Source organism: Phoca vitulina, unplaced genomic scaffold (assembly GCF_004348235.1).
Source record: "Phoca vitulina isolate PV1807 unplaced genomic scaffold, GSC_HSeal_1.0 scaffold22, whole genome shotgun sequence".
Taxonomy (NCBI): Eukaryota; Metazoa; Chordata; class Mammalia; order Carnivora; family Phocidae; genus Phoca; species Phoca vitulina.
In genome coordinates, this window is record NW_022589725.1 from 14,010,777 (window position 1) to 14,035,179 (window position 24,403).

The following is a 24,403-nucleotide window of genomic DNA, read 5'->3' on the forward strand; positions in this document are numbered from 1 at the left end:
CCCCACCACCTCCCAAGAGGCTTTTCAAGCAAGTCCCTGACTTTGGCCGAGCCTCAGTTTCCCATCTCTAAATTGGAGCTGGCGACTCTTCAGCTGTCCATACTGTGGTGAGGAGGCAACAGGCCCCCTTACACGGCATTCAGCACCCTCCAAGAGTCTAGCACAGAGTAGGGGTTTGGATGTGACTCAGGAATGTCACTCTGAACCGAGGCTACCCATCAGCTGCAGCCTTGGGCCAGTGAAGCCTAGGGCAGTCAGGTCTTCTGAAGGATGGGGTAGCCTACTCCATGCTCTCCCACCCATAAGTAACCAAGTCAGAGGACACCTACTGTGCGCCACTCCCCATGTCAGCCTCCTGACAACTTGCCTTCTCCCTCTGCATTTACTCCTTGGACCAACCCTGCTCTACAGCCCTTCATGGCTTCTTTTGAATAGATGGAGAATCTATGCCTCAGAAAGGTTAAGTGACTTGCCTGAGGTCACACAGCTAGTGAATCACAAAGTTGGGATTTGAATCTAGTATTCTATAACTCCTTAACACCACCCTTTCTATAGGAGAGAAGCAGGGAGACAGGACAGTCACTGGACCCCCACTGGAACACAGGCTATGATCCCCAAGAGAGCAGGCATGTGCTGTTTTGTCCAGCACTGGCCTGGAAGCCGAGTGGGTGCTCAATCAACATTTGTTGAATAAATAAAAAACAGTGATCTGATTGACTTCTGTCCTTTGCCGAAGCATACAGCTCTCCCCCACCATAAAAGAGGCGTATTAATGTATCACTAACAGAGATTTATTATGTTGCCATCTGTAGGAGAATCTCTATTAAAAAAGTCAGAAATCAAAAAGGGAAACAAGGGGGCTCCTGGGTGGCTCAGTCGTTAAGCGTCTGCCTTCGGCTCAGGTCATGATCCCAGGGTCCTGGGGTCGAGTCCCACATCGGGCTCCCTGCTCCGCGGGAAGCCTGCTTCTCCCTCTCCCACTCCCCCTGCTTGTGTTCCTGCTCTCGCTATGTCTCTCTCTGTCAAATAAATAAATAAAATCTTTAAAAAAAAAAAAAAAAGGGAAACAAGGTTTGATATCTGGGGCAGGAAACAGTGAATTTCCCACCAAGGCAAGTTGCCTTCATGGTTGAAGGGGCTCCCTTCCAATTCTCAAGGACTTCCTACAACTTGCAGTTTGCAAAGCCTCCGACATTAGCTTCTGCCCTAGGGCTGTGTTTGGGGGTCAGCCTGAATTCCTTCAAACACAGTATCTACTGGTGCTGGTGGTTCAGTTGTCAACCCCCAAGCCCCCGGTTCAGGCCAAGTTTTCTGCTGTGGGAGCCCTCCCTGGCCACATAAGAATAGAGACTAGTGGCAGGTGGGAGGATGGGTCTGGAAACTCAGAGCCCCTTAGAGGCCAGGCAGTTCTGTTACTGTCTGGCTTCTCTCTAATCCCGGAGGATCTAATTATCGGTAAACCCAGCTTTAAGCAAACCTTATAATGAATCAGTTGCAGGTAAAGCGGGCTCGCAGGTATATCACCACAGACCTGTTGGGCTCCCAACGAGAAATGAAGTCTTGTTTCTGCCCTAATTGCTGTTTCCAGAAGCTCAAGGTCGAGTTTGGTTTCCTCCTGACTTCCCAGGCCCAGCTGCGTGCCGTCCGCCCACGCACTCCAGGGCTGCATCTCTGCGGCGGAGAGGTTGAAGGGCGTGGATCTGCTTCCGCCGTCCCCACTGACCTGGGCGATGGGCAGCCCCAAGTCCACGGGCAGGTCTGGGGTGGGGTCCGCACCCGTGGGAGCGGGGTGACTTCGGATGGTAGGAGAGGAGGAAGTGACCCTTTACTGCTGACTCAGCTGCGTGAGCAGGTGAGTGACGCCATCGGCGATGCTGGGCTGGGGACCTGCCACCGCTGGGATACCACCGTAGTGCTGCTTGAGTGCAGGAAGAGCTCGCTGGTGAAGACTGGCTCCACCTGTGAGGGTGGGAAGGGCAATGAACCAACTCTCTCAGCGCCCCCCCCCCCCCCGTATGTTCCGGTGGGAAGTCACAGTCCCAGTGACAGTCCCCACCCCACAGGCACTTTATGTGCAGGGTCCTACAGACCAGAGGGTCATCGGGTTAGGAGCTGAGGACTGGAGGGAGTCGGTAAGGGGCAGTTGGAGGTGACTGAAAGGTGTGGCTCTTCGCTGGAGTGGGAGGTGACTCACGTGGGCCATGATGAGCCGCTCCTCGGGCTGGTCTGGGGGCCCTGGGTACTCCTCGCCAAAGCACAGACGGGTTTGGTACTCGGGCTCCTGGCGGCCGTCCTGAAGGTGGGCACGCAATTCTACGGGCACCAAGACTGGGGGCTTAGGAGTCCCACCTGGTGCCCACCCTGTGCTTCTATCCCACGCCCCTGTCCGATAAGGCCACATCCCCATTGTGTGCCCATGCCCTATGCCCATTTCCACATCCTTATACCTGTCTCATGTCCCACATCTGTGCCCACTTCCAGTGCTCATCCCCTGTGCCTTGTGGTCCTATGCTCACCGTCACACCTTCACTCCCAGCCCATGTCCACTGCCATTCACCTATGCCTACCGAGTGCCCAGTGCCCTAATGCCCAGCCTACGCTTAGCGCCCTATGCCAATACATGTGCCCAAGTCTTATGCTCATGTCCCACACCCAATGCCCCAAGCCTGCCCCGTGCCTACACTCCCCATAACCTATGTCTCTATCTGTGTCCAGGTCTCCCGATGCCCACATTCGTTCCCACTCCTGGTGCTCGTGCGTCACGTCCTTTGTTTCAACGTCCACCCCAAACCCAGAATGCATAAGCCCATCCCCCACCCCCCGTGCTCACATCTCATGTGCCCACTCTCCCCTGCTCCCGTGCCTTTGCCCACGCCCCTCGTGCCCAGCCACTCTGTCCCACGCCGCCAGCGGCCCGCCCGTCGCGCTCTTACCCTCGAGGAAGCGGCGCGTGTCGAGCGGTTGGCAGGTGCGCCCGCGCTCCAGCTTGTCGGGCGGCGCGCGGTGCGGGCGGAGCGGGCCCGGCGGGTACCCGCGGCCCCGGCACAGGCGCTCGGCGAGCACGCCCCGCCGCAGGTGCCGCCCCAAGCGCCGCAGCTCGCGGGCGCCGGGCTCCGGGAAGCGGACCTGCGCGAGGCGCGGTGGCGGCCCCAGCAGGCGCTCGGCCGCGGGGGGCCGCCCGGGGACTCAGGCGGCAGCCCCGGCCGTGCGCGCGGTGGCTTCACGCACCAGCTTCGCGCCGTAGAACAGCCGCACGGGCAGCTAGCAATCTGCGGGGCGTTGGCGGCCCCAGCACTGACCACCCCCCAACCCCAGGTCCTGCCTGCCCCCACCTCGGGAATTTGGGGTGCTCCCTCCGGAGAAATAATAACTCTAGTAGTAGTAAATAGCAGTAGCTTCCAGTATAAATGAACTGGTAGTTGAGCTCCATGGTCAGAAGGATAGGATCTGGGGCCATCTGTACAATTGGGGCGTGACACTAGGGCCCTTCCAGTCCTAACCTCTGGGATTCTAGGAGCTCCTGCCCAGCAAATATTTTAATGCTGATAGAAACAACAACAACAACACAGTAGACTCCCTGTGAGGGGCCAGAACGATGCTCAGCAGTTAGGGCTGGGGGCTCTGCAGTCAGGCCCTTGGATTCTGATGTCTCACTGCCACTTAGGAGCTGTGACCCGCTAGTAACTTTCCCAGGGCTACTAACTGTGTGATTTGGGGCCAGGTTCTTAACCTCGGCATTGGGTTTCTGTCTCTGTAAAGTGGGCATGATGGCAGTATCTATCTCACAAGGCTGCGGGGAGAGCTTCGAAAGATGCCTGGCATAAACTAAGCCCTCAATGAATGTTAGCTTTTGTTATTGGGGCTGGGTGCTTCCGGGGAAAGACAAAGGCTAGCTGGCCCCGACCCCTGGCTCTCCCCAGTTCTGCACACTAATCAGAGGGGAGGGCCTTGAGATCCCTTACCAGGGTTGCCGAAGTCCTCAGAGGGCAAGGGGCTCCAGTGGTGTGTAGGGTCCTGCGCCTGGTACCCTAGGGAAGGAGGGGAAGCTGTCAGGCACCACCTCATCCTGGGTCTCTCGATCCCTAGGTCAAGGTCCTGGAGGAGGCCAGAGAGGAGGCAGGGATGGTTGAGGAGATCCGTTCCTTACTGTGGTCAGCCAGAGGGGCTGGGAGCCAGGCAGCTGGTGGCAGGGAGCCCTGCTGGGCCAGCCTGGGAGATTGCTCTTTGTCCTTATCCTCCTTGGTTGATCTGGAGCCATCCTGGCCATTGGGAGAGAGGGTTATGAGGGTGGGAGAGGAGACTGTGGGCTGCAAGAATTCCCGGACTATCCTCGCTGGGGCAGAAGGAGGTCTGGGCAGACTGCAGGCCAGTTGGGGTTGATAGAGACTTTGAGGTTTCAGAGCTCAAGACCCTGTCCCTCATAGAGGTAAAGACTTGATGGGGTTGTTGGAGGTTATGGGGTCGGAGATGAAGCTCACTGTGCTAGGGGGAGAAGTGTGGGGAGCAAATGAGAAGATGGTGGGACAGAGGTGATAGAGATGAGGCAACAGAGGAGATAGAGATGGGGACAGAGGTGATAGAGATGGGGGACAGAAGTGATAGAGATGGGGAACAGAGGTGATAGAGATGGGGGACAGAGGTGATAGAGATGAGACAACAGAGGAGATAGAGATGGGGACAGAGGTGATAAGATGGGGGACAGAAGTGATAGAGATGGGGAACAGAGGTGATAGAGATGGGGGACAGAAGTGATAGAGATGGGGACAGAGGTGACAAAGATGGGGGACAGAGGTGATAGAGATGGGGACAGGGGTGACAGAAATGGGGGACAGAGGTGATAGAGATGGGGGACAGAAGTGATTGAGATGAGGAACAGAGGTGATAGAATGGTGACAGAAGTGATAGAGATGGGGGACAGAGGTGACAGAAATGAGGGGACAGAGGAGATAAAGATGGGGGACAGAGGTGACAGAGATGGGGACAGAAGTGATAGAGATGGGGGACAGAGGGGACAGATGGGGGACAGAGGTGATAGAGATGGGGACAGAGGAGATAGAGATGGGGACAGAGGTGACAGAGATGGGGACAGAAGTGATAGAGATGGGGACAGAGGAGACAGAGATGGGGACAGAAGTGATAGAGATGGGGACAGAGGTGACAGAGATGGAGACAGAGGTGACAGAGATGGGGACAGAGGTGACAGAGATGGGGACAGAGGAGATAGAGATGGGGACAGAGGTGACAGAGATGGGGACAGAAGTGATAGAGATGGGGACAGAGGTGACAGAGATGGAGACAGAGGTGACAGAGATGGGGACAGAAGTGATAGAGATGGGGACAGAGGTGACAGAGATGGGGGACAGAAGTCATAGAGATGGGGACAGAGGTGACAGAGATGGGGGACAGAGGTGATAGAGATGGGGACAGAGGAGATAGAGATGGGGGACAGAGGTGACAGAGATGGGGACAGAGGTGACAGAGATGGGGGACAGAATATGGAATGCATGGTGAGGGAGGCGCTAGGGACAGTGGATTGGACCAGGCTGGTGGGGGGATGGGGACACAGCAATGAACCACAGATGGTGTGGGAGGGGTGGCGGTAGTGGGGGTGATACCAACAGAGTGATGGGGTGGAGATGTTGGGGTGGTGGCGACAGCAAGAGCGCTGGAGGGGATGAAGGTGAGGGAAATGCGGTGCCAGAGCTGCATCTGAGGGGGACGGAGCGATGGACCCGATGATGACGGGGGCAAGGGGTGAATCTGGGGGGAAAAGGGTGATGCAGATGGTGATGGAACTCAAGATGGTGGAGGTGAAGGGAACGGGGGACCCAGAGATGACGGAGGCAAAGGGAACAGGAGGTGGAGCTGGCGGGGGCGTCGGGGGTGGGGGGACAGGGATGGAGCAGCAGCTGGGGGAGAGGATAGGCCAATGACGGAGCCAGAGAGCGCCGAGGGCAGTTCGGGGGAGAGGTGACGGAGCAGGCAAGGCTGGGGGGGCTTGAAGGACGCCTAACCTGGTCTGTCCCGCAGGCCAGCTCTGTCACTTCTCCAGGGGGCTCCTGCTGGCTCTGAAGAATGTTCTTCTTTTCAGGGGGAACACAAGCTCTGGCAACTGGATGGATAGAGCCAGAGACAGACTGTTGCTTCCTGGGCCTCAAGGGAGCCCCCCCAACAGAGGTGATCCCACATGAGGATCATGGCGTGATCTCAGGCAGGGCCCACCTCTCTCCCGGCCTCAGTTTCCTCCTTTTCTAATGGGAAAATAAACTGAATGTCTATGGGTCCTTCTGTGTTTACCAGCCCAGGAGTTTAAGCTGAATGAGCCCACCACTTCTCAGTTTACAGATGGGCAAGGTGAGGTCCTTATTGCCCAGAGAGCCGTCCTCCACCACTACCTCCAGGGGCAGGATGGTACCTGGGCCACGGGCGCCGTCGGCCACGATCCGGTAGACCTTGTAGGGGTTGGGGCTGTCCAGCTGGCTGCGCTCTCGCACCTCACAGAAGTCAGCACTCTTGTTGAGGGCACAGCGGAGCCGGGTCTTCCAGGTGGGGGGGTCCTCCTTGTCGATGCCCTCTAGGTGCTTGCCCTTGTGTATGGCCCAGGCCTGGGGATGAGCAGGGCTACTTGGGGAGGGACAGCCTGAGAGAGGGAGTGGGCTGGTGTCGTGCAGAGGGAGGGGGGCCTACCTTGCCTCCCACCCTTCTCTCTCTCCCTCCAGGCCTCTGCCCCTTCATCCTTTTCTCTGTTCCTCCCTCCCTCTATCCAGCACATATCCCTCGAGCTCCTACCGGGTGCCAGGCCCGAGCCAGGGGCTGGGGACCAAATGAGGAACAAGACAGACATGGTCCCTGCTCTCCAGGAACTCAAGTCTAATGAGAGAAAACGGTTGCGAACAGCCAACTGGAAATAACTATATTCCAAGTTGTGAATTGTGATCAATTTAAAAAAATAAGATGATGGGATATCAAACAATGGCAGTGATTTGCTATCCGGAGAACTATAAAATTAAATCCTGACCTATTGCCACATACAGAGTGGACTCCAGATGATTCAAAAACCAAAGGTGAGAGGTGAAACTGGAAGCTAATGGAAGATAATGTGGGGAAACTCTTCCAGGGGGAGAGAATGCCTTCCTGAACCCCCTCAAAGGCATGGACCAGAAGGCAAAACAAAGACAATGTCTGAAATCGGCAAGGGGCTAATTTTAGAACATACAAGGAATTTGCAAACCAACAGGAAAGAGAGAGCATCCCCTAAAGAAAAAATTCTTATCAAAGGGCAAGAATGGGCGGTTTAGGGAGGAGGAAGCCAGAAGCCCATGAGCATATGAGGATGTACTTAAACTCATTAGCATCAGAGAAATGCACATAAAAATGTGAGCGATTGGGGTGCCTGGGTGGCTCAGTCAGTTAGGCGTCTGACTCTTGATCTTAGCTCAGGTCTTGATCCCAGGGTCGTGAATTCAAGCCCCATGTTGGGCTCCATGCTGGGCATGGAGCCTACTTAGATTTAAAAAAAAACAAAAAAAAGTGAGTGATCACCTATAAGCCAACAAAATATTTAGTGAGTTGGATAATGCCAGGAGGTGGTGGGGATGTGGACACTGTTGGTGGGTGTGGGATGGTGCAGAGCTTTTGGATGGTAAACAGGCATACCTTGTCAAAATAAGTCTAAATATACCCTGTGAGCAGAAATTCTAACTCCGAAGGAATTCTCACAAAGGCTCGTGAGGGGAGCAGGACAAAGATGTTCACTATAGTTGCTCGTGGTACTGGAGAGCAAACCTGTGTCCATCCCTGGGAAAGTGGAGAGGGGTGTGTGTGGGTCATGGATGCCCACTATAGAGTCCATGCAGCATCTAGAAGCATCCAGGAGCAACAAATTAGATGTACCGAGAACACCCCCAGCGGGACGCCTGGGTGGCTCAGTTGGTTGAGCGTCTGCCTTTGGCTTGAGTCATGATCCCAGGGTCCTGGGATCGAGCCCCGCATCGGGCTCCCTGCTCAGCGGGAAGCCTGCTTCTCCCTCTGCCTGCCGCTCTTCCTGCTTGTGCTCTCTCTCTCTCTGACAAATAAATTTTAAAAAAATCTTTAGATGTACAGAGAACAAGAATAAATCTTCAGAGCATGATCCGGAGCCAAAAAAAAGGAAGACACAGAATGAGATCTACAGCCAACATGAAGTGTGTAAGGTAAGAGTACACACAAAACAGCAATGCCCACTCTGCAAGAAAACACACAGGCCAAAGAGATTCGTTAAACACACTGGAGTGACCGTAGAGGTAGAGGCATTCAATAAATAAATAAGAATATGAGGGGTTATTTTAGAGGGTTCTTCAGAAATGCCTCTAGGAGGATGTGGCATTTGAGCTGAAGCCTGAATGAAAAGGATGGAGTCCAAAAAAGGGCTGGGGGAAGGGTGGTCTATGTAGAAGGAATAGCAAGTGCAAAGGTCCTGAGGTGGGAAGAGATTGATAGATTCAAGCAAGGCCAGTGTAGCTGGAGCAGAGGAGTCATAGGGGAGGCAGGAGGAGATGTGCTGCTTGCAAGGATCCCATTCAGGACTGGGGGGGTTTAACGGATGAATCCCATTCAGTCCTTGCCCTCAGAGATTCCAGGCCCAGTGGGGAAACATGGTCACCAATTGAAAAGCCAGCTCCTGGGTTGGTGCCCCTTGCCAGCGGTGAGACCTTTAAGGCTTGATTGGGCTGCCTGCAAACTGTGCACCTGATACCTAACCTGATGGGGTGGTGAGGGCAGTAGGATGAGTGGTCCATGTAGGGTGCTTAGCACAGTGCCTGGCACATGGTCAGTGCTTACTTACTGCACTTTTGTTCACTAGAGTAAGGCTATACCTGAAAGTTTAGCTGGGCACAGAGCACAGGGTGCTATCACCATGGTGAAAGAGGGACCTTTGCTGCATCTGCTGCTGTGTCCCCTAGGGCCTAGAGTGGGGCCTGGCGCAGTGGAGACGCTCTGTGAGTATTTGTGGGGCGAACTGAGCTGGGCCTCGAGGGTGAGTAAGAAGTTGCCAGGTGGAATGGCATTCCTGGCAGGCGGACGAGCTTGGGCAAAGGCCTGCGGGTGTGCAAGGGCATGGTGTATCTGGGGGGACAGCCAGCAGCCTGCTGTCGCTGGGGCTGGGGATGCACGTCTGAGGGTATGTGTCCAGTCGGTTCCCCACATTTGTGGGAGTCCTGATCTCTAAAATCTACACCAACGCTGAACCAACAGGTGCAGCTCGAGGCTCCTGTGAGCCTCTGGTCACACCACTTTCATCAACTAATCAGCAGCTAGCCTTGTTTTATGTGTGTTTCTAAGCTGAAGAAACACTTTAATATAAACTGTTGCTTCGTTGAACTCAGGGCCGACGGCACCGTGACTCTCGCCTGCGCGAAGCTTGTCTGACGTGTATTTTTTCCGTAAGGCACATCACAGCCTCTCCGTGTGTGGGCACATCAGACAGCGCTTCAGCCTTCCACAGGCTGGGGGGGCCGTTTTAAATAGTCAAGTCACCCACAAAAAGCACAAACATACGAAAAACGTGGCACTAAATAGCCCTTGAAAGGGACACGTGTTTCCAGTAGAAAAGATGGAAGGAGAAGGCAGAGCGCCACCTTGTTCAGCCTCGGAGGGGGATGCACGTTTGGGGCCCTGACTGTTTCGCCATTCTGCACATGGCCCTGGGTGGAAAAAGTGCCTTGGGTATTGATTTTGGAATTGCAACTACATTTTAGCGAATAAGCTAAATTTGCAGATACGGAATCTGTGAATAATGAGGATCGACTGCATGTGGTGGGGAAAGGGGAAGAGGAATTAAGAAAGAGCCAGGTGGGAGCTGGATCATGAAGGTCCTCGCCGGCCAAGCTTCATCCCATGCCCTTTGGGGCACCAGGACGTGTGAAGCCGGGGAGTCACTCACGTGGATCAGTGGTGGACTGAGGGGAGGGGAGGGCGAGCCCTCAGAATCTCCCTCCTCCGAACAGCACGTGGTCCTAAGGGACAGGCCATGTAACTCCCCCTGTTCAACACTCACGGAGCGCCTTCTGTGGGCCAGGCCCTGCGCTCAGTGTCACGACCCTCGGGTAGCTGGAGGCAGTCTGCTGCAGGGGAAGTCATTCCAATGGAGGAAGTGGAAGGAATCAGGGATGGCCTAGGAAAAGCACGGAGTTGGAGTTTAATCAATGCATTCAACCAGTGAATGCATTAGGGAAGGCTCCTGAGGAGATGTTTCAGCTGCGCATGATGGCAGCTGAAGGTGAAGAGGAGAGGGTATTCTGAGCAGGGGGAGCAGCAAGTGCAAAGGTCTAACAGTGAGAGAGACGTGAAGCATTTAGAAACTGAAAGAACTGTCAGGCCAGATCTAAAGCCGGGAAGAGAAGGGTGGGGAGAGATGAGGCCAGGGAGGAGCAGTTCATGCGCTGCTCTGACGTCTTGGTAAGGAGTTAGAACTTTATCACAAGAGCAATGGGGACCCAAAGAAGGATTCTGAGTAGGGAAGTGTCAAGGCAAGATTTACATTTAGGAAGATCTCCCTGGAGGACCCAGGGGAGATCTGAGGGGCAGGGGGAAGCTGGGAGCTCTGTGAGGTCACTGGGATTGTCCCGGTGAGAGACAGGGGGAATGGGTCCAAGCAGACAGACTGCAGAGAAGCTTCTGTAGGAAGACCCAGCAAGCCTTGGTGACAGAGTGCAATGAGACTGGAAGGCAGGAGAGGGGCCAGGGTTCAGGTGCCTGGCCCTGGGGTCTGGGTGACAATCGGTGCCATCTTCCATTTGGGGACACACACAAGTTTGTCGAGGCGAGCTGTTAAGTGTGGTACTGATGATGTGCCGAGTTTGAGAGTTCTGGGGGCCATGAGACCAGCAGGCTTGGAGCCTGGAGGGGAGGCTGGGAACTGTAGGGCTCATGCCAAGGCTGTGGAGGAGAGAGTAAGCTATGAGGAGGGGGGTCCTGGAGCAGTGCTGAGAGCACCCAAAGAGGAGGGGAGGAGGGGAGAGGCTGAGAAGGGGAGGGGCAGCAAGGTAGGAGGAAAATGGAGCCGGACTGCTGGTGGGGGCAGATTCTGGAAACCAAGTGAGAGTGTTTCAAGGAGGAAGGGTCCACCAGGCCCAGACACATCGAAGGGTCAAAGATGACAGGGATGGGATCTTTGGATTTGGCAACTAGTGATGTTAGCAGGAGGGACAGAAGCCAGACGAGGGGTCGGGGTGGGGGGTGAGGAACTGGGGGCTATGAGTGAGAGAGTTGATGACCAGGCCCTTCAGCCTGTGAAAGGAGAGAGGAGGCCAGAGAAGTGGGAGCTGGAAGTGGCTGTGGTGTTTGGGGTGGTGGCGGTGGCCCGACAGGCAGTTGGTTGATTAATTGCTCAGGGGAGAGATTCTAGAATTTCAGCGTTGATGGGAAGGAGTTTGAAGTTAATGAGGACTGAGGCAAGGGAGGGCATCCCTGGAGGAAGTCCCTGAGAAGGGCTGGTATGGGGAAGCACAGGACTCGTCCCCAAGCTGCTGGGATGGGCGCTCTGGAGGGGGGAAGGTTGTGGGAATCCCCATGGGTGGCGTCCAATTTCCCTGTGGGGAGAGAGGGAGGAGAGGCCCCCGGAGAGGTGGGGATGGTGCACGGATTGCGCCTTTGGCTGATTGTTTCAGGAGGGCCTCGGAGGGTCTCCCGTAGATGCACAACACTCTCCGCAACCTAGAGACAGCTGAGGCTAAGGACAAGCGAGTGGCCCCAGGTCACACAGCCCGCGGGTCAGCCTGGGCGTCCCACCACTCCGGCCCCCTTACCCTGAAGAGCGCTGCGTCCTGCTGCACCCGGTAGCCCTGCCGGGCCGCGTGCTTCCAGGGGATGCGGAAGAGGGTCTTGCCTGCGTCCTCCCAGCGCAACCCCGCGTAGCGCCCGCTCTCGATCTGTGCCACCAGCCAGTCGCGGAGGCGCAGGGGACCCCCGGCCCCCGCCATCAGTCGCCTGCCGTCGGGGACCTTCCCTTCCTCCCTCCACCAGGGGTCGCCGGCCATCCGGGACGCCGGGCGCCAGCGGCCAGGTCTGGGGCGTGCGGCGGCTGGGACCCCAGCGCGACAGGGAGTCGGGAAGCCACCTGGATGGCGCGCGGAGGCGGCGAAAGCGAAAGTTCTGGATGGGCGAGTTTCACTTTCTTTTCTGTCCCCCTGATCCGGGAGGCCCTATCCTTTCGCCCTTCTCTGTGGTAGCCTGGCTCGGAGGGCGTCGCGCTGCCGCACGGAGGGGGCAGTTAGAGGCACGGTGGGACGCCAAGACCCACTGGAGGGTACGGGGAGGATAGCCAGGGATCTGTCTGTCCCCGTAGAGGGGCCCCGGCGGGCACCCAGAGGCGTCCCTTGCGCCACCCGTGCACCTGTTCTCTGTTCTTCCCAGCCTGTGGGGAACTCCCAGATCTTTTCTAGCACCCGGACTGTACAGGTTATAAAGCCATAGTGCTTCTTGGACTAACTCCCATCAGAATTGGGAGGCAGAGACTAGTTTAAAATGTGCACTCCTTGCCTCCATACCAGACCTGCAGAAAAAGACTTTCTGGGCAAGAAGCCAGTAATCTGCATTTAACAAGTTCTCCCGTGGGATTCTGATCCAGGTGGTCCGTGGGCCACACCTGGAGAAATATTTCCTTAAATACTGGGAGTCCTCATCTACTGATGGCTCACTATGGTGTTGGCCTGGCTAAAGCCTTTCCTGCAGGGTCTCGGTTCTCACCACAGCGTGTGAGATGAGTCTACCCATTTTATTATTAAGAAGAATAAGGCTCAGAGAGGTTAAAGCCCTGCAACAAGGTCATAGAGCTAGTACGTGGAGGCAGTCAGGACCTGAACCTCTGTCTCTCTGTCCCCAAAGCCCAGGAGCCTAAAAAGTGCCCCACACTATCTCCCAACAGCTTACACCTGGGCTTTAGGGACACCCCTCCCCCAGAAAGTATATACAATTTTTTTCATGTTTATGCATTTTTCTAGGGTTTGTATCTTTCATTTAATTGTCAAAGGGAGTTTGCAATTTGAAAGAGGTCAAGTAGCTCAGGCCACTCCAGGCTTTGTTGTGTACACAGGGAAACTAAAACTCCGAATGAGCACAGAGCTGGATGCCCGGTCAGCGTTGACCGGAGGCTGGAAGTACTGCCCTTCATGTGCACCTGTCGGGGGGGCCTTCTTCATGCTCCCCACCTCTGTTCTCCCATGCCAGCAGCCACTCGGTTCTGAGCCCTCTACAGTTAAAGTCACGATTCGGACTCACCTGTAGGCCTCCGGGGGGAGGGGGAGAGGGGGCGCAAAGCATCTCACAGGAATAAATCCAAGTGTAATAATTACATCTAAGTGGGAATCTTAAGTGTGTCAGACAATCTTTTCATTTTTCTGGGTGGCAGAGTCATAGTGATTGGGAGGATGGGGTTCCCTCAACTTTCCAGCCAGACTGCCTGGATTCAAATCCCAGCCCCACCACTTGCCAGCTGGTGACCTTGGACATCAACTCAGTTTCCTGAGGAGGCTCGGCAACAGGTGAGGATTATTTCATCCATCCTCCCACTCCCAATACTGGAATCTGGGCTTCCCCCACAGCCCTGAACACAGTGCTTGGTGCATAACAGGGACCCCATACAGGTGGCTATTAGATTGGAGTTTTTTCAGACCCCTCTCGATTCCAAGTTACTTTTAGTTCAGAAAACTCAGCTCGGATGACCTCTGTTCACCCTTGGGTCAGTTTGCTGCTTGCTTGGGCTGCCCCCTGGCCTTTAAGCTCTAGGTGGGAAGGGTCTTGAGTGGGAGAAGATATTTGCAAATGATATATCCAATAAGGAGTTAATATGCAAAATATATAAAGAACTTATACAAGTCACCACCAAAAGGCACCAAGGAACTACTTCTTAACAGCCACCATGGGACACAGACTGCCTAGGTTCAAATCCAGCCTCCCCTACGCTAGCTGTCCTCAGGCAAGCTGCCTACCCTTTCTGAGCCTCAGTTTCCTCCCGGGGATTAAGTGAACTCATGCATATAAAAAGTCAGGCATGAAGGAGGCACTATTTGGACAGCTTACTAGCTAGTATTTGTGAATAGGGAAGAGGAGGGAGCTGGTGAGAAGGACTCAGAGGGGGAAGGGGGTTCAGAGAGAAGGAGGGATTCAGGGGCCTTTTCAGGAGACCAGGGCTTCAGGGAGAGATATGGGGGGGGGGTGGCTCAGGGCAGTGAATGGAGTCCCGGAATTCAGCTCTGCCCAGAGCAGTTTTTGGGAGGTGGCAGGCTCCTCCAGACCCTAGGGGATGCAGACCCCCTCCCAGCCCTGTTTCCTGCAGGCTCCAGCCCCAGGCAGACTCCTGCACCCCTGCCCCTTGCTGAATGACTAGGAGGAGCTCAGACAGACAGCTTCTGTGTCTCTTTAATATCCTCCAGGCCCATCCACCCCCTTCCCCCACCCACCCACTCCCACTCCCGCTGCCTTTAAGGGTGGAGGCCCGGGTGCCCCCTCCCCCCAGCCCAAGGACTAAGGCACCAAGTGGCTGCAGCAGGCCCGGCCCAGACACAGAGACGCACGGATGGAGGACGGACAGACTGCAGACGCAGACAAGCAGGGCGGGCAGCAGGGGCAGGGGCAGGGCTCAGGCCGCCGCGGGGCTCCCGCAGGCTCCGGGCCCGTCCTGGAGGCCGTGGGAGGCCCAGGCAGCCCCGAGGGTGGGGGTCGAGGTGGGGGACCGGTCGGAAGGAAGAGGGGCGCCAGGGCGGGCCGGGATCCTCACTTGCCGCCTTTGCGGGACAGACACCGCGGGAGGCAAGAGAAAGTCTGCTTGACGCGCGCCAGCAGGGGCAGCGGCCGGTGGGCCTCGCGGGGCGGCCGCGGCACCAGGCGCTGCAGGGCTCCCTCGGAGGCCGCCGAGCGCGGCGCGGGGGGCGCGGGGGGCGCGGGCGCGGGGCCCGGCCGGCAGCGCTTGCAGAGCGGCAGCAGCGCGCGCACCTCCTCCTCGTCGCGGAAAGGGCTCTCTCCGAAGCGCTCCTCCAGCTGCCGGCGGAGCTGGGGGGGCGGGGGGGGGGGAGCCGGGGGTCGGTCGGTGCCAGGCTGCCGGCCCGTCCCCTCCGCGGCGCTCGTCGCTCCCGCCCGCCCGCGAGCTCCCCACCCCTCGCTAGGCCCCTCCCCTTCCCGAGCCTCCCCTCAGCCTCCCTGCTGAGTTTCCATCGCCCTCATGGAGCCCCCTCCTCCTCCGAGTCCCTTCCCTCTCCTGAACTCCCTTCCCCTTTGCCACGCCATCTTCCCGACTTGCTAAAGCGACGCCCGCCCCCCCGCCCCCGGGCCCGGGGTGTGTGTGTGTGGGGGGAGCCCACCCGAATCCTCCTCCCTGAGCAACAACCCCCTCCGCACTGGCGGCCTCTTTGCCTGCCTCTTTCGTCCAGCAGCCTCGCAGATAAGCCTCTGAGTACCAGCCTGGCACCTGAGGAGAGCCTTCCTGCACCTGCTGCCTCTCTCTCAGCCCTTATTCCCAGGTTCCCGACCTCTCCATGTGCCATCCGCCCAGTGGGCATAAGAGAAGGAGATGCTCTGGCCTCTCAGGGACCCAGGGGTGGAGTAGGGAATGGACATCTCTCCCCAGAGGGGTCAAACATTCAAATGCCTTCAGGTGCCAGCGGGTAGAGCAGGCGGTGCTGGGACCTGGTCACACTGAAGGGTCCATAGTCTGGCCCAAAGGCATCCAAATACTAAACTAAAAAGTAAAAGGTAACATCTGGCTGACCGAACAAAATACATCTAGAGGCTAGATTAGCTCAAGGGTCACGAGTTCGAAACCCCCAGAAAAATCTGCTGTCAGGTCTGACTTCTTTCCCGCCAGTGCTCAACTCAAGCGGGAAGATGAGTCCCCCAGCCCGGGCCAGCTCCTGCCTCCGCCGCGGCCCCTACCTTCCGGGCACTGCCCCAGCCAAACTCTTCAAGCTGCTGCCTAAAGCCTGGGTTGGGGTTGGCGATAGGCCGGGTGGCCTTGATGGCTTCAAGCACGTCCCGCCAGCCTAGCCCCGTCACAGTCATCACATAAGCCGTCACGATGGTGGTGCTGCGGGAGATGCCTGCAAAGCTGGGGGCCCGCCCCGCCCGCCAGGCTTCAGATAAGGCCCAATCACCGCCGTGCCCTGCCCCCAGAGACCCCCGCCCCACCTCAGCCCTCCCGCCCTCGCTTCTCAGCTCCCGTCACAAAGAGCCTGCCCGGACCTGTTTTCCCACTTCCTTTGCCCATGCTGTTCCTTCTGCCTGGAGTATGCCCCGGGGAACTCAGGCCTCTGACGTGGGAACATCACTTCATTCATTCATTCAACAAACATTTCCTGACCATCGGTTATTTTTCAGGTACTGGCGATATATGGTGGGGAAGAAAACAGACATGGTCTATCCTGGGGCTTCCAAGATGGCTGCGTGAGACGGCCACTAACCAGGGAAACAATTTCAGGTGGTGCTAACTGCTCTGAAGAGGAGTCCAGGGGCTAAGAGATCATATAGGAAAAGGTATTAACCTAGTGGAGGGGTTGGGGAGGGATTAGGGTAGGCGTTTCCAAGGAAATGACATCAAGCTGAGTCCTGAGAGATGGGAAAGGGTCAGTCAAGAATGTTCTGGGCAGTGTTCGAAGTCCATGAGGTGGGAGCTGGTGGATTTGAAGGGTGGGAGTTGGCCAGTGCCGCTGGAGTGGGGGAAGGAGGGGCAGAGGGCGACAGACAGGCTGGAGGAGCTGTTCTTAGGACTAGGGCTCTGGCAGAGCCGTCCCGAGCCCAGCATAGGGTCGGTGCTCAGTGGGAAGTTATGGGATGAATGACATCAACTGGTGTGTGTGTGGGGGGGGGGGCGGTGCTGTGAGTCCTGTCTTCCAGCCTGGGGTTCCCCACTGCTCTGCCCTATTTCCTCAAAAGCCTGGAGGGGAGGAGAGGGAACCAGAACAGTTGGAGGGTGCTGGGCTACCTGCGTGACCTCACCTATCCCCTCCTGATAGCCCAGCAGGCAACAGTCTTTTCTCCATTTTACAGATGAGGAAATGGGAGTCTCAGGGAGAAACAGCACTTTGGCCTTGGCCACACAGCTGGTAAAGGACAGAGCCCTGACTGGAGCCCCTGATCGCCGCCCTCAGGTGAATGGCCGACTGTCATGCATGGCAATGGGCTGGAGAAGGTCCATCCCAGGTTCCTCCTGCCCCATAGGGTGAGTGCGTGCGTGTAATGGAGGACAGCCCCTTACCTGCTCCCCTCATTCCTCTCTTAACTCACCAGTGCACAAGGCAGTTCCCCCCATTGAGGCGGCAACAGTGGATGAAGTTGATACATTCTTTGAAGTGCTTTTTGCTAGAGAAGAAAGCAATAGGGTCGGGAACATTGGGGGGCAGGTGTCCTAGGAGTTGTCCCCCTCCGCACTGATGGGCTGTCAAGAGCCCTGGGTCCTCAGGGCAGCCAGCCCAAGCAGCGAACAGGGCCTGGACTACAGTACAAGGGGAGCGGGGTGCGAAGCAACAACGGTAGCATTTCAGGCAGTGAAAGGGGCTGATGACGAGAAATCCCACCACAGAGGCAGGAGCACCTCCCCATGGGGTCTGTGGATCCTATTTTCATGGAGGGTTTATCTTGGTCTTTCAAGGACATGGGTGGGAGGAGACAGAGGAGTCCCACTCCTCTGGGGTGTGCAATCAGAGCGCCTGATTGCAGGGACAATGCTGGTCAGCCATGGGTTGGGAGGAGTGTCTTTGTGGGTCACTCCCAGGCTGGGAGGCACTGCTGCTCATAACACAAAATAAATCCTGTTTTCTGAGTCCCCGTTACATGCCAGGCCCTGTCCCGGATCCTCAACCTGTGCCATCTGATCTCAGAGAGGGAAAGTGATTTGTGCAAGGTCACACAGCAAGTAAATGGCAAAGCCTGGCTGGAGCCCAGATGTCTTGACTCCAGGGCCAGGAACTGGCGGAGCCTAACCGCTTCAAGTCTGGGTACTCTCTCCATTTCACAGCTGAAGACACTGAGCTCTGGGAGGTTAAAGGTCGCGGCCAGGGGCATTGGCAAGGGCGTAGCTGACACAGGGTCAAACAGAGGTCTGAGTGAGCACTTGTGCTAGGCTCCCCAGGACAGCTTTCTGGCGTGAGTCCTCTCTTTCCTCCCCCAGACCACCTCTCCCCCTCCCTACCACCACCACCACAGAAGACACCCCTGTTGGTGCCTCCAGAGAACTTACATGAGTACCTCGGGGGTGTCCGCCACAGGGATGCGAAGGTAGGTTATGTCCTGCAAGTACAAAATACACATGGGCAGTGGGGGGCCCTTGGCTGCACCCCTGACCTTGGCCAGGGCTGCCGAGCACCTCATGACCCCAGGCCAGTTCCTGCCCCTTTCTGAGCCACTGTTAACCCTCTCTATCCAAAGAGGGTAGCTATCACCTCTGAGCACCTCCCAGCTCTATCTGTCTGTCGTTCCAGAACCTTCTGAGAAGATGGTATCCTAACTTCATAGGTGACTTGGGCATGAGGACTTGATAAAAAGTATTCAGGAACCTTTTATTTAATAGGTGGGAAAGGGCCAGTAACAGTGACTCTCCTCCAAATGAGGATTACAAAATTACACCAAAAAAAGGGCAAAACAGGGGCACCTGGCTGGCTGAGTTGGTAGAGCATGAGCCTCTTGATCTCCGGGTTGTGAGTTCGAGCCCCACGTTGGATGTAGAGAGATTACTTAATTTAAAAAAGCATTTTTTTGTTTTGTTTTAAGATTTTATTTAAGTATTTTTTCATAGAGAGAGAGAGCACAAGCAGGGGGAGCGGCAGGCAGAGGGAGAGGAAGAAGCAGGCTCCCCACTGAGCAAGGAGCCCAATGAGGGGCTCAGTCCCAGGACCCTGGGATCATATCCTGAGCCGAAGGCAGACGCTTAACTGATTGAGCCACCCAGGCATCCCCCAAAAAAGGTTTTTTAAAGGTCTTATTAAAAACAGATTTCATTATCTTGAAAGGAAACAAAAACCATGAAAATAAGTTCATAGCTCATTAATTGTGGTTATAAAACTACGTGCTAATTATTAAAATAATCAAGGGATGAATTGTCTCCCACAAACTGGCTATGACATTCTTTACTTCATGCTTAACCTTCACACAAGATCATAAAGATGATTTGTGCTCCTGTTCCAAGAATCACTTTTCTCAAGGACCTCTTTTAATCCTTTGATACTCAAATGATTGTTTTCCAGTGCCAGGCCCACCACCATTCCTGACTAAGGGGCCCCGGGCCAGGTCCTCACTTGTTAATGGCTTTGTGTGAGATTCCAGCCCTTCTCTGACTCACTTTTCCCAAGGTCACACCATCCTGCATCTTTTGCAAGGTTTGCAATTTCACTTTGCAACACATTTGGCCTTGGGATTGCTTGGCATTATCAAACCCTGACTGGTAAGTTCACTGATAGATGGGGAGGCAGGGCTGCTTGTAGGAAGAAGGGAAGTCTGTTGGAGTGGGGACTCGTTTGGCAAGCAGTCATTTCATTAGTCAATCTATTCATGACTTGACAACCTTCCCTGTGCAATCTAGTGACTGCATACTCCAAACACTCCAAAACAAGCCTGTCCTATAAAGAAAAACAGACTCCACTGACATGGAAATCTCTTGTTTGAATGACACTGAGAATCACAGATTATTGGAGGTTGCTTTTAGAGACCATCAATGCTGACACATGGGGACACTAAGGCCCAGAGAGGGGAAGGAACCTATCTGAGGTCACACAGCAAATCTGGGATAGAATCTGGTTTGGATTTCAGATCTCCAGAGCCCTTTTCCACCCACAGTTAATTCCCCTTTAGTGGGGGACACACACTCTAATAGATAAGGAGGAAGGGGCTCTATTTATGGGATAAGAATATGATTAACTTTGCTATATCAGCTGTAATTTGTTGGCTGTTATGTGGCTCTCAACAACTCAGTGAGGTAGGTGCTGTTATAAAATCACCAATCCAGGGTGGTGTGGTCGGTTGAGTGTCTGACTCGTGGTTTCTGCTCATGTCGAGGGTCTCAGGGTTGTGAGATTGAGCCCCACATCGGGCTCCGCACTCAACGCAGAATCTACTTGAGATTCTCTCTCCCTCTACCCTCCTGCTCGTGCTCTCTCTCTCTCAAATAAATAAATCAATCTTTATAAAATTCCTATTTTACAGATCAGGCAACTGAGGCTCAGAATGGTGAAGTCCTGTGCCCGAGATTACAGAAGTGGTCTGGATTTACTACTTTCCTTTTCTGTGTTAGAACACCCTTACCCTCTCTTTTCCAGGATAAAACCAGCACCAATCCTTTCGGTGGGCGCCATGCTTTACTGTGTGCAAAGCATCTTCACCATCCTGCAGCCCCTTTGCATCCTCACAATAGCCCCTCTGGGGGCAGACAGGACTGAGGGATCAGAGGCCCAGACAGGTGAAGTCACAGCCCAAGATTACACAGTAAGACACGGAACCCAGAATCATCCATTTGTAGTCATCTATTCAGTTAGGCAAAGGGAAGCCCGTGTGGGGCCTTTTTAAGGTTCAGGGTGAGGCCTCTGGGGTCAGAGCGTCAACTCCTAGCTCCTTAGCCTCCTGGATGTGTGACCTTAGGCAAGTTACTTTACCTCTCTGGACCTCAGTTAACAAATAGGGATCAAATGGGGATGCTGATGTAAAACAAGTCAGTTTTTAACAGAATGACCTAGTATGGGTCAGAGAGGCAATATAGGGCCTGGCACATGGTAAGTACTTGATAAATGGGTGCTGTGGGGGCACTGAAGCTCCCCTCTGCACCTGTATACAGCCCAAGGACAGGGGTAAAGAGTACCTGCAGCAGAGGCTGGGGTGACTCGTGGATAGAGATGATGTGTGTGATCTTGTTCCGGCCCAGCTGGTCCGGGTCTTTGGCATCTGAAAGAAACAAAATGCCTGAGCCCATCTGGTCGGTGCGACTTACGTGTCCCTGACGGCCAAGAGAGGTGGGAGCTCGCTGCCCAGCTCCCCTCCCCACCCCTCCCTCTCCACTTTGGCCCACCCTCTGCCAGCCTCCTGCTCCTGGCCTGACAGGTCCCACCACACCTCTAGGCTTCAGTCTTGGCGCTGGGGTACCCACAAGTAACAGCCCAGCCTCTTCCCGGCCTTGCCCCTGCAGTTCCTTCCACGGCAAACACCCTCTCCTGGCATATCCTTGATCTAGCAACTCTACTTCCAGGAATCCTGTCTACAGAAGGGTTTGCTCACTCAGAAAGCTGTGTGTAGAAGATGATGTTCTTTGCAGTACTGCTCGTAACAGTAAACACACCAGAAATTGTTAAAAAATGGGAGCAATCTACACGTCCACCCTGAGAGAACTGGATAAATAATGGTATATCCATACTTGAATACTGTGCAGCCATTGGATAGAAAAGACCTCTCTGTGCTGATGTGCAAGCATGTCCACAGTATATTATCAAATAGGAAACAGGTGACTGAACAGCATGCAGAATAGACTTCCATTTTTGTTTTAAATGTTACATCTGCATCTACAAAGATATATGAAAACTGACACAGGGATAAACCTCACACTTCTATCGGCGGCTGTCTCCAGGGGCTGGAATCCAGTGTATGTGGATCTTTTAGAATCAGAATAAATAACACATATCCCCCCTCTCTCCATAGGTCTACTTCATTCAACACGTTTCCTGTGTGCTTACTATGTGCGGCCTTGGCTGGGCATGGAGGTGTAGGGGCAACTTCATAGCCCTTGCCCTCATGGGCCTACAGACTTCAAGAGGATCCAGAGCTTCCTTGGCTCAATACTCAAAAATCAAGTAGCATGAACGGCTGAGGTGGCTCCCAGGGAGGAGGAGATCAGATTTATGGGAGTGGAGCACCTATGCCAGGGCAGGGGGGGGGGAGGGGGAAGGGGGCAGGCGTAGATGGAGAAAGCCTTGTCCTGGGGCAGATGCCCCTTCCTCTCTGAAGATTTCTCTGACTCCACATGGAAAAGTGTGGAGTCTCAGGATCAGCCAGTCTCTTAGCACAGGCCAGGGACAGGTAGAGGGCCGTGGCCTTGGGACAGAGTGGGTGGTGCTCACTAACAAGTTTCTGGGGTAGAGTCCAGTCTCCAGAGATCTCCCCTCTGTGTAGAAGGTTGTAGGGGGAAGGTTCCCAGCTTCCCAGCTAGAAGCAGCACCCTCGAACAGACCTCAACCCAGAACTCAGGGCTGTAAGAGCCCTTAGAGGTGAGTGGGCCTTGTGCTGAGGGAGAGCCTGGGGCTCAGAGCAGGTGCAGACTTGCCTGGCATCTGGCAGGTGTTGCAAGCCCTTTGCACTGGGGACACTTCCCACCCACATATCCCTTAGTCCTCATGAGCTCTCCTTCTCCCTCCCAGCCTGGTCTTGCTTCCCTGCCCCCAGCCCCATTCCTGAGCGCTTCCAAGGTGCGTGGGCCAGAGCATGAATGGTGGACACAGGCCTGGGACAGGCAGAGTGCCATGGCCTTGGGACAGAGTGGGCAGTGCTCACCAATGAAGTTTCCGAGGTAGAGTCCAGGAAGTACCTACAGGAGAGACAGGCTAGGGTCAGTGGGGTAGGGGTGCACGCCTTCCCACTGGCTAGCTGGGGGCCCACAACCCATCTCCATCCCATGACAGGTGTCTGGACCCCAGGACTCAGGGAGCAATCTCCTCCCCCTCCTGGGCCTGGACTCTGTGAGAGGGGCTGGGGAGGGCAGGAGGGAGGGCACCAGGGGAGGCCAGCTTGGGTAGGGGTGAGAGCTTGAAAGGGAGGAGGAGAGGAGGAACATAGGGGAGGGGGGCAAGGGGAGAGGTGAATTTGCCAGGTGGGTGGTGGGGAATTCTGAGGAGGGAGGTGGGAAGGCAGGGACAGGGGGAGGGTCATGCAGAGGCAGAGGGGTGAGGATGGAGAAACAGCACCAGAGAGTCCAAGGAGTCACAGACAAGGAAGACAGAGACACCTGGAGACAGGGAAAGGGACTCAGAGAGATAGAGTGTGGGAGTGACAGAGAGCCACAGAAAGACCCAACAAGAAATAGAGTCACAGAAACAGGCAGAGACAGCGACACACGGAGACCGAAGCCAGAGACACACAGAGAGACAGAGACGAGAGCAGAGAGACACAGGGATGCAGGGTCAGAGAGTCACCGGGAGACAGAGATCTAGACACACGGAGCCTCAGGGCGAGGGCCAGAAGGTCAGAGGCGGGCACAGCGACGCAGGCGGAACCGGCACCGCGGCGGGGCTGGGGGCGGCCAGGCGCGGGCTGCGCGATCCCCGCCCCCCTACCTTGGTCATGCCATTCCCCATGATCCCGGGGGCGGGGGTCCGGGCGCACCCCCAGCTCGCCGCCCGGAGAGCGCTCGGGTCGCAGCTGCCCTGCTGGCCCAGGCCCGGCGCCTGCAGCCTGGCGGGGAACAGGGGCCCCTGCCCGGCCGCCGCCGCCGCCGCCGCCGCCGCCACCACCGCCCGCCGACCCCCGGCCAGGGAGGGAAATGGTGGTGGAGCCACCGCCGCCGCCGCCGCCGCCGCCACCACCGCCGCAGGCTCCTCCTACCCCCTCGGTCATGTGGGGCCCCCCCACCGTGGGTCGCGGCAGGGGGCTGGACAAAGCCCCAGTGTGCCGGGCCCGGGGCCCGCGGGACAACGGCAGCTTGTTGGGCCGCGTGGGGCCGCCACCTCCGGAGGTGGGGGCGGGGCGCTCCCCCCACCTGGCACCGTCAGGCGCGGGCGGGGTGGGCGCGGGGGCGGGAAGAGTCCCCGGCCGGCCCCGCAGCCGCTCAGATCCCAGCTCCGGCGCTGCCCCGGACCTCCCTGCGGGCCCTGGCGCTCCCTCCGCCTGGCCGCGGTTTCCTAGCAGAAACGTGACGGGGGCTGGACTTGGATCGCTGTGGGTCCCCCTATATTCAGATACTGTGTGGGTAATTCCTTCCTTCTGTACATCCTCACTGCTACCCCGCCCGCATGCAGGCATCCTACCAGCCAGCCGTCCTCCTCTCCCCACTCATACGGCCATCCGCCCTCCCATCCTCCAGTCCACCCATTCATCCCTCCCTCGGTCCATCCATTCATCCATCCATCCATCCATCCATCCATCCATCCTCCCTCCCTCCCTCCCATCCCTTCATCCCATCCACATTGGCCTCTATGCGGATGATGTCATCTGGGTCAGCTCTGCTGAGACCAGGCATAACTGCCCTCAGGGACCTCAAGAGATCAGAGGTAAAATGTGAGGAGAGGGAGGCAAGGGGGGAGGTTCCAGACGCCTGGGTCCCTTGGAATAAAGGAGACTACAGTAGGATGTAGTTAGAGGCCAGAGTACTGGACCTGAAAAGGTTCCAAGCCCTATTCAGCTCTGACCTGCTGGGTGACCCTGGACAGCTCCCCATGGCTCCCAGCTGCCCTGTCTGTGTGTCTCAGTG

General features: G+C 56.1%; 2 protein-coding genes across 2 annotated transcripts; both read right to left on the bottom strand.

The window, feature by feature from the left end:
• Positions 1-1,025: 1,025 nt before the first annotated feature.
• Positions 1,026-14,400, bottom strand: LOC116641702 (interferon regulatory factor 4-like). Its single transcript, XM_032419598.1, is given in 9 exon segments — positions 1,026-1,959; positions 2,195-2,313; positions 2,934-3,051; positions 3,053-3,126; positions 3,963-4,028; positions 4,148-4,259; positions 6,015-6,112; positions 6,416-6,605; positions 11,787-14,400. Coding segments are annotated over 9 exon segments (1,131 nt in total). The 5' UTR covers positions 12,018-14,400; the 3' UTR covers positions 1,026-1,836.
• A 54-nt stretch (positions 14,401-14,454) lies between these two features.
• DUSP15 (dual specificity phosphatase 15) lies at positions 14,455-23,391 on the bottom strand. Its single transcript, XM_032419596.1, has 7 exons — positions 23,271-23,391; positions 22,492-22,525; positions 20,813-20,895; positions 18,206-18,255; positions 17,254-17,328; positions 15,907-16,078; positions 14,455-15,027 (listed from the first exon to the last, which is right to left on the bottom strand). The coding sequence occupies exons 1-7, from the start codon at positions 23,289-23,291 to the stop codon at positions 14,752-14,754; spliced, it is 711 nt and encodes a 236-aa protein (XP_032275487.1). The 5' UTR covers positions 23,292-23,391; the 3' UTR covers positions 14,455-14,751.
• Between the last annotated feature and the right edge of the window lie 1,012 nt (positions 23,392-24,403).